At 33.9% G+C, this 15713-nt stretch overlaps 2 protein-coding genes across 5 annotated transcripts; both read left to right on the top strand.

Moving 5' to 3' along the window:
• The first annotated feature begins 1904 nt into the window (after window positions 1-1904).
• LOC129874148 (probable sugar phosphate/phosphate translocator At3g17430) lies at window positions 1905-9548 on the top strand. 4 transcript variants are annotated; one of them, XM_055949390.1, is made up of 11 exons: window positions 1905-2259; window positions 2859-2922; window positions 3222-3530; window positions 4862-4969; window positions 5672-5703; window positions 5791-5841; window positions 6941-7002; window positions 7083-7344; window positions 8279-8544; window positions 8624-8718; window positions 9145-9548. In XM_055949390.1, exons 3-11 carry the CDS (start codon window positions 3444-3446, stop codon window positions 9325-9327), a joined length of 1146 nt encoding a protein of 381 aa, XP_055805365.1. In that variant the 5' UTR covers window positions 1905-2259; window positions 2859-2922; window positions 3222-3443; the 3' UTR covers window positions 9328-9548. The 4 variants fall into 4 exon arrangements, with proteins under 4 accessions (XP_055805365.1, XP_055805367.1, XP_055805369.1 ...); XM_055949392.1 differs by lacking the exon at window positions 2859-2922; XM_055949394.1 differs by lacking the exons at window positions 1905-2259; window positions 2859-2922; window positions 3222-3530 and adding an exon at window positions 5271-5343 and having other exon boundaries at window positions 4883-4969.
• Window positions 9549-11593: 2045 nt separating this feature from the next.
• Window positions 11594-12937, top strand: LOC129872761 (uncharacterized). The gene is made up of 2 exons (XM_055947665.1): window positions 11594-11873; window positions 12270-12937. The coding sequence occupies exons 1-2, from the start codon at window positions 11594-11596 to the stop codon at window positions 12935-12937; spliced, it is 948 nt and encodes a 315-aa protein (XP_055803640.1).
• Window positions 12938-15713: the final 2776 nt, after the last annotated feature.

A 15713-nucleotide genomic window follows, 5' to 3' on the forward strand; every position in this document is an offset into this window, starting at 1 on the left:
TGTAAATAGATTTAGATCTATAAAAGATTCACGAAAAATGTCGATACATTTAATAAAATTACCGAAAGTGGATAGATATTCTTAACCGTTTGCACATGATGATTGCTTTTGATAGGATATGACGTGTGGGCTTAATGTTTACCACAATATGTGTCTTTATACCTATCTGATCTAAATCTAAAGGCTAAAAATTGGTGTTTGTGATCTGCAAATCTTGGAAACTATTAATGGAATTGACATTAGAGCTACCTTATTTCATTGTACTCTCTAGCAAGGACAAAAGTTGTAACAATAAAATGTAGAGAAAATGTAATATTAGTTAGCTAATATTTGGTATTTTGATAGGAAGTGGTAATTTGCTAATTTCTGCCAATTTTACCTAATAAAGTGTCTACCTATGACGTCTAAATGTAGACAAATTCAAATATCTGGAATTCTGGATTTAGTGTTGCAGAGGAACATGACACAATAAATGGAGATGTAATTACTGAAAATAATGGAGCAGCCGTGCATGAGTGTTTTGGCATAGGAAAATATTAAGTACACGTTTGACCATGCGATTTTATCTCATGATATGAAATTATGAGATTAAATCAGCGATTGGACATGTAATTTTATATTGATTTTATATCATGATTTCATATCATGAGATAAAATTTCAAATTCACCAAAAATCATGATTTGAAAATTTCAAATCATAATATGAGATTTTTCAAATATAAAAATTGATCCACAAATTTATATTTTATAAAAATAACCTATATTTAATTTATATATATCTACTAGTCATTTATTTCATATATAAATAAAATTTCTAATTCATATAATTAGTTTTAAAACCGTTTATATATCTTCTATAACAATTATTCTCTCTAATATAAATTTATTTTTACTTCAAATCAATTTTGAGCTCAATCTTTTAACTAAGAATGTGAAAGCCTAATATGTCGTTTGGTCATTTCTTATATAGACTCTTAAATGCACGATTCAAGTAATGTGACACAATTACAATAATGCAATTTGTTAAAAGAGGGAGATAAACTTATATTTTGAGGGGAAGGAATTTCTTAAAAAGAAAAACAATCTCTTAAAATTGGTGCAAAATGTAACAAATGCAAAAGCTTCACATCCACTACAGATATAACCACGGTAATCCACTTTCATAAGACGTTTATATGAATTTTTAATTAATTTGTTCTAGAGATTTGTTTTGCTAAAAATATTTATATAAATCTCTTTTTACGTGTCGGTATTTGGTTAAAGTTATAAGATATTAGACATGCAAATATTAGTTATTTTATTTTATAATTTATATTTGTATAAAGTAATGCACCGTAACTTATACATCTATTAGTTAGACAAGTTTTTAAATTAAAAATCAAACATTACTAATTTATACTTTGAATAACTTATTTCCTAATCAATTGCCAAACATTGTATATTATACAAAAATAGATACAAGAATAAGTTGCTTCTTTACTAGCCAACAAATGACCCCTATGAGTATTATATATACTTATTACTTTCTCCATTTTACAGTAAGTGGATTGTTTAGGCAATGTACTCTCATTAAGAAAAAAAGATAGGATATAAATTGAATATCATTTTTTATTTTTGTCTTTTTAGTTATTCTTAAAAATAGAAATAATTCAAAGTAAAATTATAAAAAATATAAACGAGAGACAAAAATAAAAGATATTTTCAATAATTTTTGAATTTTAAATAATTTATTTATTTTAAAATATAATTTATTTTAATAATTCACTTATTTTAAAATGATGGGCGTACGCAACATAATAGACTATGAGTAATTAGTCCAGTAATACACATATTCAAAAGAAACTTTAAAAAAATATGAAAACGGACTAAAAAAAGAAAGTTTAACGAACAAATTAAAAGGAAGTAGTCACATAAATTTTGATAGGCGAGAGAGTGGGAAAAAGAAAACGCATGTTGTCTTGACCACACCACACCTCTACGTTTGGGACAAACTCTGCATCTTCACCTCCTTTCTTCTTCTTCTACTTGCTTCATTCACTTATTCACTCACTAAACCTTTGCTTGATCTTCTGCAACAACTACGTTTTATGCCCGGTGAAAAACTACCCCCATCTCAAATTTACGCATTATTAGGGCAAAGGATTCAATCCACCATTCCAGATCGAGCGGGCAAGCATTGATCGCATCTCGCCGTCTCTCTGCCTCGCTTGCCTCAGATCTGTCTCACTTCTCATTCGCCTCTCGGAGCTTGTTATATTCGTAAGGAGTTTCACTTCTATTCTACATTTCGTTCTCTTGACTATCTCGCATTCAACCTGATTCAGTTTTACCTCTTTAGCTCACTTAATAATTTATGATTTCTCATTTTTTTAGTTAAACTTTACGTGCTGCAGATGCCTGCATTATTGTTATTTGTACTTGTTTGGAGTAGTGTTTTTTTTCTTTTCTGGATTATGTTTTAGCGTGACAGTACTTTTAATTCAGCGCCGTAGCCTTTTTTTTTCTTTAAGAATTTACTTATATGCTTACCTGTGTGGATTGTAATCACTATTCAACATTGGAAAAATGCTGATGAATTGATAAATGGAAACTGCTAATTTCGGCTCGCCGCACTGTAGGCTATCATTAGTTGTTTGAAGTTTATGCCTAGTTTTTAAGTTTCGCTTACAGAAAGTGGGAATAACAAGTTTAAAGTTGAAGTTGAGGCAGCTACCATTTTTTTGTCCATAAATTTCTACATTTCATGCTAATGTGCACCATGCTGTTACTGCAACTATCATTTATTGAAGTTATAAAAAGCAGTATTATGTGTGTAGTTATATTACTCAAGCTGCTAATTACTTTCTGCATACTAACAGACTCAGCGCTTCTGAAACCCTGGCTAGCCTCTACGCCACTAGCTTGTCTCTGCATCTTCTTGAGGTAACCAGACTTCGCTGGATAATTATTTTTTTTTGCATTTCATGGACTGATCAGATGACATTATGGACACACACAAAACCGTATATGATGGTTGCTTTTGCAGTAATTGTGTTTTTTTCAATGTCATACATGTTTCCTCTTCATCATGAAGTGAGTTTCTCCGCTTCTGGTGAAAGTGCTGCTTTATCTGATGAGATTGTTCTAATTGTTTTGTCAATAAAGGATAGTTCTTTTTAGAGATCTCTTCTTTTAATAATATTTTGTAAAGAAATGTTCCTCACTTTATCATATCTTTCCAGATTCTATCAATCCCTGTTATGACAACAGCGTATTCAGAAACAGAATTGGCTCATCATACATCATCTTTTAGTGAATAAACAGCAGTTCAACTGAAGGTGTACCTCTTATCTGCAAACATATCGCGGATTTGTGTTACTTGATTTTTGGATTGGAGGTCATCTCTTAGATTTTTAGCTAGGTTGGAAACCTGCTAGCAAACCACAAAGTGGATAGAAGAAAAGATGATGATCAGCAAACAACTTGTGTTGACGTATATATATCTCCTTGTCTATATAATGCTATCCTCGGGAGTTATTTTGTACAACAAGGTATATTGTTTTCTATAATGTTCTGTGAGTTTCTTTGGCTTTAATTTTTTTGTTTTTTGGTATGATCACTGTTTGTTGGTTAGGTTATTCTTACATTCTACATTTTCAACTCAATAGAAAATGTTCAGAACTAAAAAGGGACAATTAAGATTAACATTGTGGTTCAGGCAATGTATGTGACGGACAACCAAAAGTGACAAGCTGTTATGATTTGCTTCCTCTGGCTTCCAAGGAGTAATGAGGAAGCCAGGAAGAAAAGTAGGGGAATTTTTATCAAGCCATTTGCTATCCATAATCAGCTTGTTCAATCAGTCTAGATTGAACAAAAATTAGAAAATAGTTTCTTATGTTCCATCCAATCACACCAAACAACACGAAGGGAAGAGAAAATATTATGGTGGGGAACCGACCACAGTGTGAGTAATAATCTAACTGTGGCTTTTGATGTGAAAACCAATGAAATTGGCTGATGATTAAATATATTGTACATGTTTGGTCTATGTGTCATCGAAAGATGGGCATTGTTCTAAAATCATGGTTATTGAAGGTACTAAATGGGGAGTCCAGGTCAGCATATTGGGATAGAGGTTGTTAACTTAAAAAATATATAATATTAAAGCAGTAGTTGTTGTTAACTCAAAAAATATAGAGGATAGGTTTCCCTCTAACCTTTCCTCTTGTGGGATTTCAGTGGGTATGTTGTTGTTGTTTCCCTCTAACCTTTAGTATTATAACATTATCCCCTAGTTAAAAGATAGTCCCCTTAACTTCTGTTAAAGATACTTGTTGCATCTCAAACTTTCAGAACTGTAGAAACATCATCCCTTAACATCAATGTTAAAATTGAAAGCACTCGTTTAGTTACTCCTTTCTAAGTTTTCTTTTTTCCTCTTGTTCTCCTCTTTTTTCTTCCCCCGTCCACTTACCCTTTTGAAGTTCCTTAGGTTTTGGGTCCAATTATGTTTCTGCTTTAGCCGGGTAAGTTGTGGGGAAAAAGGACTGACTAACATTTAGAGCTTCAGTTTTTTGGTAACTGGTTTAGACTTTAGAAGGAGGCCGTGGAAAGGGAGAAGTGAAAGAGAAAGGATAGATGGTCTTGGGAAAGCCATGCTCCAGGATAAGCAACGTGTTACTAACTTCCACTTTCTCACTCTCATTGTTCTTTTGTTGTATGGTGTTTTTATTTCTGTGATGCACTTGTGCAATGTCGTTTTAGGAAAAAAAGACAATACTGCTGCTCAATTTATTTTCTGCATCATTCAGGGTTTATTCTTAATCTTGTCAGTGCCATTAGTAAGAGCTAATGATTCTTGTTCTGTTTTTTTTTTCAGTGGGTACTTTCACCAAAATATTTCAATTTCCCATTACCAATAACACTTACCATGATTCACATGGGCTTCTCTGGATTAGTAGCTTTCCTTCTTATCCGTGTCTTCAAGGTATTGTATTGTTATTGGTAATTACAGTTTTATTTTTCTTGCAGCATTTCACACTCTGCTCCTCGATGACAACTTCTTGCTTATCTATTAATTGTTGACCTTATTGTAGAAATGTTTTCTTGTTTGGATCGTTATGCATCATTTTCATTTTACTAGTGTAGCAAATTTTGAAGCGACTCATCACATCTTAATTTTCAACCTTTGTTACTTTTGTGCTTTTGATGTGATCTCTGTCTCTGGGCTTGCTTCTGAGCGAAACAGTTTCTATCTAATGATTTATCGTATTCTTTAACCCCTTGAGGCCTGAGGAGAGGTTTATGCGGATCATTGTGGCGTCCGGGCCAGCTTACGCGCTCCTCGACTAATTCCACGAGGTACCTGCTATCTCCCACAAGTAGAGGTACCTGGTAACTCTAAGATATCTGCGGTGATTCTGAAGAACCACTTGTAGAATTCCTCATTTTAGACACCCAGTTGGGCCTTGTGGAGAGTTCTCAGTAGATAAATTGATTTGTATATTTATTCATGTTTAGATATCTAATTTGGCATTTGGCTGTCTTTAGCTTCTTAATTTTGATCACGGATCACTTTTCATCCATTGGAGGGGAAACTAGTTTATATAGTGCACAAATTTCCATTCCATTTGATGTATAAGACTAGGGGATCAACTGATTTCCTTCCATCCATGTTAATTTTCTGCAGGTTGTATCTCCTGTCAAAATGACGTTTGAAATGTAAGAAGTTGGTCCTTTGCATCCACATTGCCTTCAGATGTAATGATGTATGTTATCTTATTTTACTATTTATTGCTGAATCTGCAGATATGCGACGTGTGTGATTCCCATTAGTGCTTTCTTTGCTTCAAGTCTTTGGTAAGATTCTACTTTGAAGAACTGAAAGGCTTGCTTGCCTTTGGTTAGAATGTTCAATTGCATTTTCTAAGGTTTTATGTGACCTCATAATTAGTAAATGGTTCAATGATGGTTTGGCATGAACTTTGTGATAAAAATGAATTAACATCTAATGCGTACTAATCAATGATCATGCACTTACAATGAAACCATTTATACCATTGGATCTAAATCTACCTAAACAAGTATTTTTATGTGATATTATTGTCATCTGCTTCTTTTATGCTTCTATTGAGTCAAGGGTCTCTCGGAAACAACTGTCCTACCTTGGTAGTAGTAAGGTCTGCGTACACTTTACCCTCTCCAGACCCCACGTTGTGGGATTTCACTGGGTTGTTGTTGTATTATTGTCATCTGCTCTTATGTTAAAAGAAAGATCTATTAGATTGGCATAAATTTTTCTCATCGTACATCTGTCCAACTGACCAAGTCAGCCTTTTGGAACTCACTAATAGAAAGCGGAAAAAAGAAGAAAAGAATGTTTTCTACTGTTCCTGTTTCTAATGATGCAGGACACCTTGACTTTTTTTGGTTATCTGATTAATTGTGTTTAAACTTTTCAAAGCAATCTGGACATTTGAGGTCAATGAACTAGCTTTGAGCCAAATTAAGCATTTATATAACCTTGTATGCCATCTGTTACAGTGGTTTTATTGATTGGTTTCAAGAATATTGCCAAATGCTTTTCCTTTGTTGACTAATTGTCTCGTAGAATAGTTCTTTTGCTACGACAGAGGAAGAATTTGGCTGGTTAAATTTTCTTGCTCCTCCTTGACACTTTTCACTTCTCTGGGGAAGTAGAGGAGGAATTATTGTAAAACTATGAGAATTGGGGTGATACGAAAATGTGGACACTTCCGTGCATAATTAACATTTTTTGGTTTGGTTTGTCTGGGCAATTGATGTTCTCCACGTACTTTGTCTCCTTGTTTGTCAAAAAAATATTTTCTTTGGGGAGTGTTTTCCCATTTGCTTCAGTTGCTATATGTTTGATTACTCACATGAGTATGAGGTTCTAATAATTATGTTTCTTAAAAATGCATATGTTGTTTTCTTGTAGGTTTGGAAACACAGCTTATCTGTTCATTTCTGTAGCCTTTATCCAGATGCTCAAAGCTCTAAGTATGACTGGGTAACACTTTTCTACGTCTGTATCCTTTGTTTGCAAATGTTCTCATTGGAGCTTTGTGATGAAATTACAGTGCCAGTTGCCACCTTTGTCATGGCTGTTATTTGTGGAACTGACAAGTTAAGATGCGATTTATTCCTGAACATGCTGTTGGTCAGCGTCGGTGTTGTAGTATCCTCTTATGGAGAAATTCACTTCAACATAGTTGGTACAGTTTATCAGGTCACTGGAATATTTGCTGAGGCGCTTAGGCTGGTCTTAACTCAAGTTCTGCTTCAGAAAAAGGGGCTAACTCTCAATCCTATCACCAGCCTATATTACATAGCTCCATGCAGGTATGTAATAGATGATCCTATCTCATCTAGTTGAGTTATTTGCTCTCATGTGGTGCAGTTGAATGGATTATCCTATGTTGAGGTCTGTATGGTTCCAGGTAGATCTCGGTTTTTAATGATTCCAATCCCTCTCACCTTGCTCATTCTTCACTTTGGAGAACGGGATAAAGTAAATCGAGAACACATACAATTGGAAACCTTTTCCATTCATTTCATTCCTGCCATATACCTTTCGGGATGGACTTGAGCTACTTTTTCATCTTTTTGTTAGTTGGAGTGCTCATTATTTCATGACATTATGACTGCAATGTACCTCAGATCAGCTTACTGCTGATATTAAAACTTGAAAGGGCACTTATGTATCGCATTTTTATTAAATTTATCGTTAGTTTCAAATTGCTTGAGAGTATGTCCTCCTAACTGTTATAGCTCAAGTTGGAAGAGTGTAACCACACATTTCTTTCTTGTGGAATTCTGACATATATATAATTATACCTTTTTGGGAACAAGTGACCATACTTATATTTCTGTTAGCATGTAGTCGTGTGTTTAGCCGTGTCCTGCATCTGGCATGACTTATTAGTTATTACTGTGTCCTGGCTGGTCCGATGAAGTAAAAAGAGGTAGAAATGATGCTAAGGGGATTGGTATTTGGTTGCTAGTTTCTTTATCTAAAATTTGTTCTCTGCAAACATAGATAGACACATACGCTGCTATGTTTGTGCTCCTCTCTGTAGTTATGTTTATCTCACTTGGCGAGAGATTTTCTGTAAAGAGACAATTGCTGCTATATGTCTCCTGAATCTGATAATAAGCAAGTATGAGAGTTATCTCTGTATTCTAAATGTCTGTTTTTATTTGGTTTTAGAGTCTTGTGCAAGTGCGTCCGTATCATTTCTTGGGGTTACTTATGATGACATGTTTCAACGTGCAGCTTTGTCTTTCTCTTTGTCCCATGGTATCTTCTGGAGAAGCCTGAGATGGAAGTCTCACAAATTCAATTCAACTTCTGGATTTTCTTTTCAAATGCACTTTGTGCTCTTGCTTTGAATTTCTCAATTTTCTTAGTAATTGGTAGAACCGGTGCTGTAACCATCCGAGTTGCCGGTGTCTTGAAAGATTGGATACTTATTGCCCTTTCAACACTAATTTTTCCAGAGTCGACAATAACCACTCTTAATATTGTAGGCTATGCCATTGGTAAGCTTAATGTTTCTTCTTATTTATGGGAGCTTTGTGCCACCAAACATCTTGCTAAAATATTTCTGTTTTTGTATAGCATTATGTGGTGTTGTGATGTATAACTACTTGAAGATCAAGGATGTTCGGGCTGTTCAACTTCCTGTAGATAGTGTTTCTGATCGAATAGCTAAGGTCTGATCTACTGACTTTCAAGTTTCGATTTCAGAATTTGTGTTATTTTTTTTCGAGCTTGTGTTCTTATTCTTTATTCATTACTTCTTGTTTTCAATTTTCCCCAAAAGGAACATCAGCATATGATGATCCATGCTTCTTTTGTTCCTTTGGGAGCCCCAGTTTCCAATTTGGAAATCATTCTAGCTTGTCTATAAAGGAGTTACCTAATAAAGGGAAGAGATAAGACATGAGCTAGATAATAAGCTAAACATATAATCAACAGTTGTTCTTTTTAACATAATTTGAGCTTGCATGGTTGCTTAATTATATATGTCTCTGTTCATCATGGAATCTTTAGCTTGCATGCAAACAAAATTTCTAGTAAAGATGGGTTTATTGCAAGCAGTTCCCAACATTTTCCTTTATGCAATTTGCCTCTGACAGGAACTTAAGATGGAGAAGAAGTCATCCGATCTGTATGTACCAGACGATATTGTTAAGAACAGTGGAGGAAAAGGTTCAAGGAATGGGTCTCCGGATTCAATAGTGGATGAGGAAGCACCCTTTGTTCCTTCAAGTAGGGTCTCTCATCTTGGGCGAAGCCCACTTAGCAGCTATTCAGCATGAGAACCGTTAATTTCTATAAATGTCATTTTGGGTCCATTTGTTAGAATCACAGTATCAAACAGATTGATGAGAGTGGGTTCTTGTTCATACACCCTCCACCATTTTGGTAAGAATTGCATTTCTTTGCAGAGTACTACCGCCATTAACATTGATACTAGTTATTTTTTGTAATATTGTTTTAGGCTTGTCTTATTCAATGAAATATTGATTTTTTAACATCACATGATACTCTCTCAACCCCACTTAGGTAGCTTGTATGCTTATGCACGGCATCCATAGCTGTGTTAACTTTTATTATGCCTCGGCAAAGAAAATCTTGTTCGTAGATTTTAGCTGAGGCAACTTTCTGGGACTGGTGTAGAAATTGACAGTACTTCAGGTTCTTTGTACGGTTTTCTGATATCTAAACTGATTCATGAATCCAATTCTTTTCTTTGTTTGCTGATAGACTTTAAGTAATTGCTAAACTGGGTTAACATATAATGTTTAATTTTACCTTGCTAGTCATCTATTCTAATCATTGTTGAACCAGTTATCCTCTGTTAGATACCACCATGAAGGAAGTCGATAGTAGATATTGAAGTGAAAAGCAACAATCAGCTTGCATATCAATTTTTTTATTTTTGTAGTGACTACGACCGTTAATACATAGCTCTCACGTGATTTTCTTTCCAACTAATGTTATCAGCTGACCAAATTTGAATTGGCCTTGTAGTTTCAAAAGTGATTTTTCCCGATAAACAAGAGATTTAGTTTTGTAACTAATTACAAATGTTTTTTAGTTACATGACTCTTTTAACAGAAATTTGTGAAAATTTCTGAAACACATGAGATAACTAGAGTCATCTTTTTCTTCTATTCAAATTATATAAGTGGAGTAGATCATTTCCTTCTCCTTTTTAGTATATCCTTCTTCCTTATATGATCATTCTAAATGCAGATGCTCCGTTTCGTTATTTTTAAAGAATGCTGAGTAAGCTATATTGGATGTATAGAGTTAAATTTCAATTGCATAGACCAAATGATATGGACAAATATAGCAGCAAGAAAACTACTAAAAAAAAATTCATTTTTAAGTAAAAGGTTGATATATTCGGACTATTATATCATACATTTGATGATCCAAAACGCCACACGGTGAAGTCAAATAGATGATTCGTACACATATCCAATGTATTGGCAAAAGTATAACGAAATGAGAACTATTTGATTGAACACGTGGCAAACATAGAAAGAATTACAATCAATCGTTGAGTCAGTCAAGGAGAGTCTATCCAAGGACATGTTTGACCATCAGAAAATCAACTCCCGAATCTATCTTATTTGCATCGGATAATACGGTCCCGGAACGATCCATACACTTAGGTAAAAGATAACTCAAACAACAACTAGATTTTGAGATATTCAAAGTTTCATTTAATCCCATTAAATGTTACCATATAATGATTAAAACGGACGAGAAATATAAAATAATATCACTGAATTTCTTAAGAAATTGTTCTCTTGATTACTTAAATCTATAACCTCATGGTTGAAGGAGGAGGACGCTTAGCATTTGTATAACTCTTTCTTGTCTCGAAATTCACTTGATTACGTTGGACTCTACACATATTTTCTGTTAATTTTTTAATGGTTATCAAGTGTTTTGAGCAACTCAATAACATTTTGTATTCTCAGTTACTTCAATTTGATTATCCGTTCAGTTATTTTCATAATATCCTTATTTTTATCTTTGCCTTATCTAAGATTAACAATACTTGAATTAGTTACGTTGCATGTAACTTGATAATTAAATAATTTAACTAATAAACAAAATAGACGAATTTTAAGCTAAACATACCACAGTTAATTATGGAAACATATCTGATTGCAAGTCGATTCAAATTAATCCCAAAAAGGAAATTGATTTAATAGATTTCCGAAAGATAAATGGGGAAAAAAGAAAATGGATTTAATAGATATCCGAAAGAGAAATGGAGAAAAAAGAAAATTGATTTAATATATTTCCCAAAGAGAAATGGAAAAAAAAGGAAATTAATTTAATAGATTTCTCAAAGAAAAAATGGGGAAGAAGATTTAAATGTTCACTAAACAATATAAAAGTTGAGATAACCAATGAATTGAACTACTAATATTGTTGTTTTGATCTATAACATTGCTCTGTAGTCTTTTTTTGTCTTATTTTTTCAAAAAGATGGAAAGCGCGCAGTTCAAAAAAGTGATAGCGGGAGCAGATCAAAATCAGCCTGTGCAAGTGCCAAGAGCGATGGCCGGAGACGGATTGAAGACGTGTTTTCCTGGCGGAGAAGCGGCGGGACCTCCGTACGCGGCGGCAAAAACATCGGTGTGGTGGGATATAGAGAATTGTCAGGTGCCCAAGGGATGCGACGCCTATACAATCGGTCAGAATATAAACACGGCATTAATGAAGATGAACTATCATGGACCAGTCACCATTTCCGCCTATGGCGATACCAATGGCATTCCGTCGTCCATTCAACGAGCCCTCTCTAATACTGGAATCAGTCTCAATCACGTCCCGGCCGGTACAGAAATTAACAAACCTTCTCCTATCCTTGCATGAAAAAGATCCTTTATAAGCTATACGAACTAGTGGAATCAAGTTTAATAAGTCGTGTTAATCCATTTCCTTTAGTGTTTTAATCTGGCTTTTCTTTTAAAACTATTGTTGAAAATGATTTTCTTACGCAGAGGGTCTATTGAAAATAGCCTCTCCATCCTTCAAATTAATTTTACATGAATAAGATTTGCGTACACCTCATCCTCCTCAGACCCCATTCGTGGGAGCCCTCTCAGAAATTTAATAGCTAGCTAGCCCTAACAGCTTAATCTTCTTGGGATTGGTAGTTTTTGGTTACATCATTCTTTAGTGTTTACACGCCAAGTGCAAATTAATTCATTTAATTTTGTTTGATGAATAGGGGTTAAGGATGCTTGTGATAAGAAAATTTTGGTGGATATGATACTTTGGGCAGTGGACAATCCTGCACCTGCCAATTATTTGCTTATTTCAGGAAGCACGGATTTCTCCCATGCCATTTATCAGTTACGAATGAGGAGATATAACATTCTTCTAGCACAACCTTTTAATGCTTCTCATGCTCTTACTGCTGCTGCCACAAATGTGTGGCAATGGACAAGCCTTGCTGCTGGAAGATATCCACGAGAAGTTGCTTTTCGTACTAACACATTGCGTCAAGAATCTATACCGACTCCAATTTTTGAACCTACATCAGCAAACCGACCTGCTTATTCCAATGCCTTTACCAATACCAATGCTAATGCTTCCGGGGCTCAAAGTTTATATAATCCTGGAAGCTATTTTGATACTAAAACTAAAGCTATTTACGTACCTAAGAACAAGAATCAACTGACTATGACCGGCATGTCAAGTATGCCAGCTAGAATTGAAGAAACTAGTAGCAGCTATTGTCCACACGCACCAGCTGTTGAACCAATTTTGTTTGTACCACCTCATGTTTTGGCAAAGTCTGATAGTTCAGAGAACTACAACAGTAGAATTGAAGAAATTAGTAGCAGCAATTGCCCACACGCTGCACCAATTCACTTTGTGCCACATCAAATGTGAAATTAGGTCTTGAGTCTAACTCACATCCCAAAAGCTAGCTCAAAAGGCTGGAAGATTATTCAAACCTTATAAAAAGACTACCCATCTCATGATTAACCACCAATGTGAGACTTTTTTTCATTCTTCAACACCCACCACACGCTCAGGACTGGACATCTAGTGCGTGGACAATTTTAATTTAGGGGCCAACATTGGATGAGATGGATCTTGCTCTAATACCATGTAATTTTACAAGATTTAGTGAGTTAGACGAATAGAATGTTAGTTCTTCATGAACTCTAAGAGGAGGAAGAAGAAGAAAGCAGTAATACAGAGAAAGGATTAGAAGTGGAATGGAGAATATCTCATTTCTATATTTCGTGTATTGGATGATATTGTTGTACATGTGTCTATACACCAAGTTAGTTAACTGACTAACTTTAGGAAGCTAACTTACTTTCGGAAAAACTATTCATTAACTACTTAACTAACTAATTTTAGCTAATGAGGAGCCTTGGAGTAACTGGTAAAGTTGCTGTCATGTGACCAGGAGGTCATGGGTTCAAGCCTTGGAAACAGCCTCTGGCAGAAATGCAAGGTAAGACTGCGTACAATAGACCCCTTGTGGTCGGGCCCTTCCCCGGACCCTGCGCATAGCGGGAGTTTAAGTGCACCGAACTGCCCTACTTATATAGTTAATTACAGAATTATCCACTAAGACATCGCTTTTAGCTAGTTTTGGGATCACTAATACTAACAAGATAACTAATAAAAGGAAGAAGGGATCTAGAGGATAAGCTAAACAGTTATTCTTTTTAACATAATTTGAACTTGCATGGTTGCTTAATTATGCATGTTTCTGTTCATCATGTAATCTTGATCTTGCACGCAAAAAAAAAAAAAAAACTCATGTTTGGAGGTGAAGAATGCTCACCATCTCAACTTTTTTTTATCTCTCGAAATTCATCCGATTACATATGAAACTTTACAGCATGTAGACATGAAACTTTTTGTTGATGTGGCATATACATAGATATATTATATGAAATGAGAGGGGTGTTTTAAAAATCAATTAGTCAAATAGGGGGGGGGGGGTGTTTCAAAACTAATAATTCTTGTCAAGTTCATGAAGGAAACTAATTAACAACCTCGTCTTTATTTTATTTTAAAAATATTATTTATTACTTGTTATTTTTTTATTGGGTGAAATAAAAAATTAATCCACCTCCGTTAGATTTTTTCCTTATAACCTACCTCCGTTATATTTTTTTCATTATAATTTATTCGATCCAAAATAATATACAACCCCATGACCTTTTTTTTGACAAACAAAAACAACAAAAAAATAATCAAAAGATGCCAAAGACCTGTTTAATGAATATAACTTATTGTTAAATTATTTACTTTGGTGTAAATACATAAAAAATAGCGATTGGTCTTTGGCATCATTTTTTCCGTCATTTTTCTGATTATGGATCCTTCAGCTTCTTCTAAATTGTGTGTCTATGTTTTGAAGGAATTGAAGGAGTGTAATTAATTATCTTTAAATTTATCGTAATTGGAGTGGTGTCGTGACAGACTTCAGTCTCAAGGGCCAAGAATTAGTTCAGTTTGTTTTACATTCTTTAATTTAATACAAACTTCTTTCTTGAACATGCTCCAACTATTTCTATTACTCATTATAAATATTTATTATAAGAATTATGATTACATGATTACTTTTTTAAAAAATTTTGGTCATAATGCGGATATATTATTTCAGGTAAACAATTGTAGGAAAAAATCTGATGGAGTGGAGGTGGAGAGTGCTTACTAATTGAATAACCCATTCTTGTCTTAAAATTTATCTAATTATATACGATTCTACACATATTTTCTTTTAGTTTTCACTGTTTGTCAAGTGTTTCGAACAACTCAATAAAATTTTCTATTCTCAATAACTTCAATTTGGTTATCCGTTGTTTTCATAAAGGCATCATTCTACATTCGCCTTATTAAGGATGAACAAAATTTGAATTAGTTACATTGCATGTGACTTGATTATTAAATGATTTAACTGGTTGAAAAAATAAATGAATTTTAAGTAGCTAAATATTCATGATTCAACAATCAATAATGGAAACATATCTAATTGCAAGTCGGTCCTCTTTTCCAGGAGTAGGCAAAAAGAATTAATCCCAAAAAGGAAATTGCTTTAATAGATTTCCCAAAGACAATTTGGGAAAACAGAAAATTGATTTAATAGATTTCCAAAAGAGAAATGGGAAGGAAAAAAAAAGAAATTCACTAAAAATTTCCCAAAGAAAAAATGGGGAAAAAGAAAATTGATTTAATAGATTTAAGAATTATGATTACATGATTATTTAAAAAAAAAAATTGGGTCATAGAGCGGGTATATTATTTAGGGTGAAAATATTATAGGATAAAATTGGGATGGAGTTTTTATTTCACCCATGTGACAAGATCGGGGGTATTTAATTTTAGTTAGTCAACTAAAGAAGTGTTTTTAAGACGGTCAGTAGTTTGAAGACAAAACTAATAATTCTTGTCAAGTTTAGGATGTTTTCAACACTAATCTCAACTTTTTATTAAGAGTCTCACGGCCCTACATGAGTTTGAAATCATTTGCTATGCCATGTGGTAAATTAAGAATATCTTTAAGTTCAGTTAGTCAAGTAGATGAATGTTCTTAAAATTGTCAATACTTCAAAAACGAAAGTCAGAAGTATTCTCTTTGCTTTATCAAGGGTTAACATTATATGAATTATTTGTGTTGCATGTGACTTGATTATTAAAT

This window comes from Solanum dulcamara, chromosome 11 (assembly GCF_947179165.1).
Source record: "Solanum dulcamara chromosome 11, daSolDulc1.2, whole genome shotgun sequence".
NCBI classification, from domain to species: domain Eukaryota; kingdom Viridiplantae; phylum Streptophyta; class Magnoliopsida; order Solanales; family Solanaceae; genus Solanum; species Solanum dulcamara.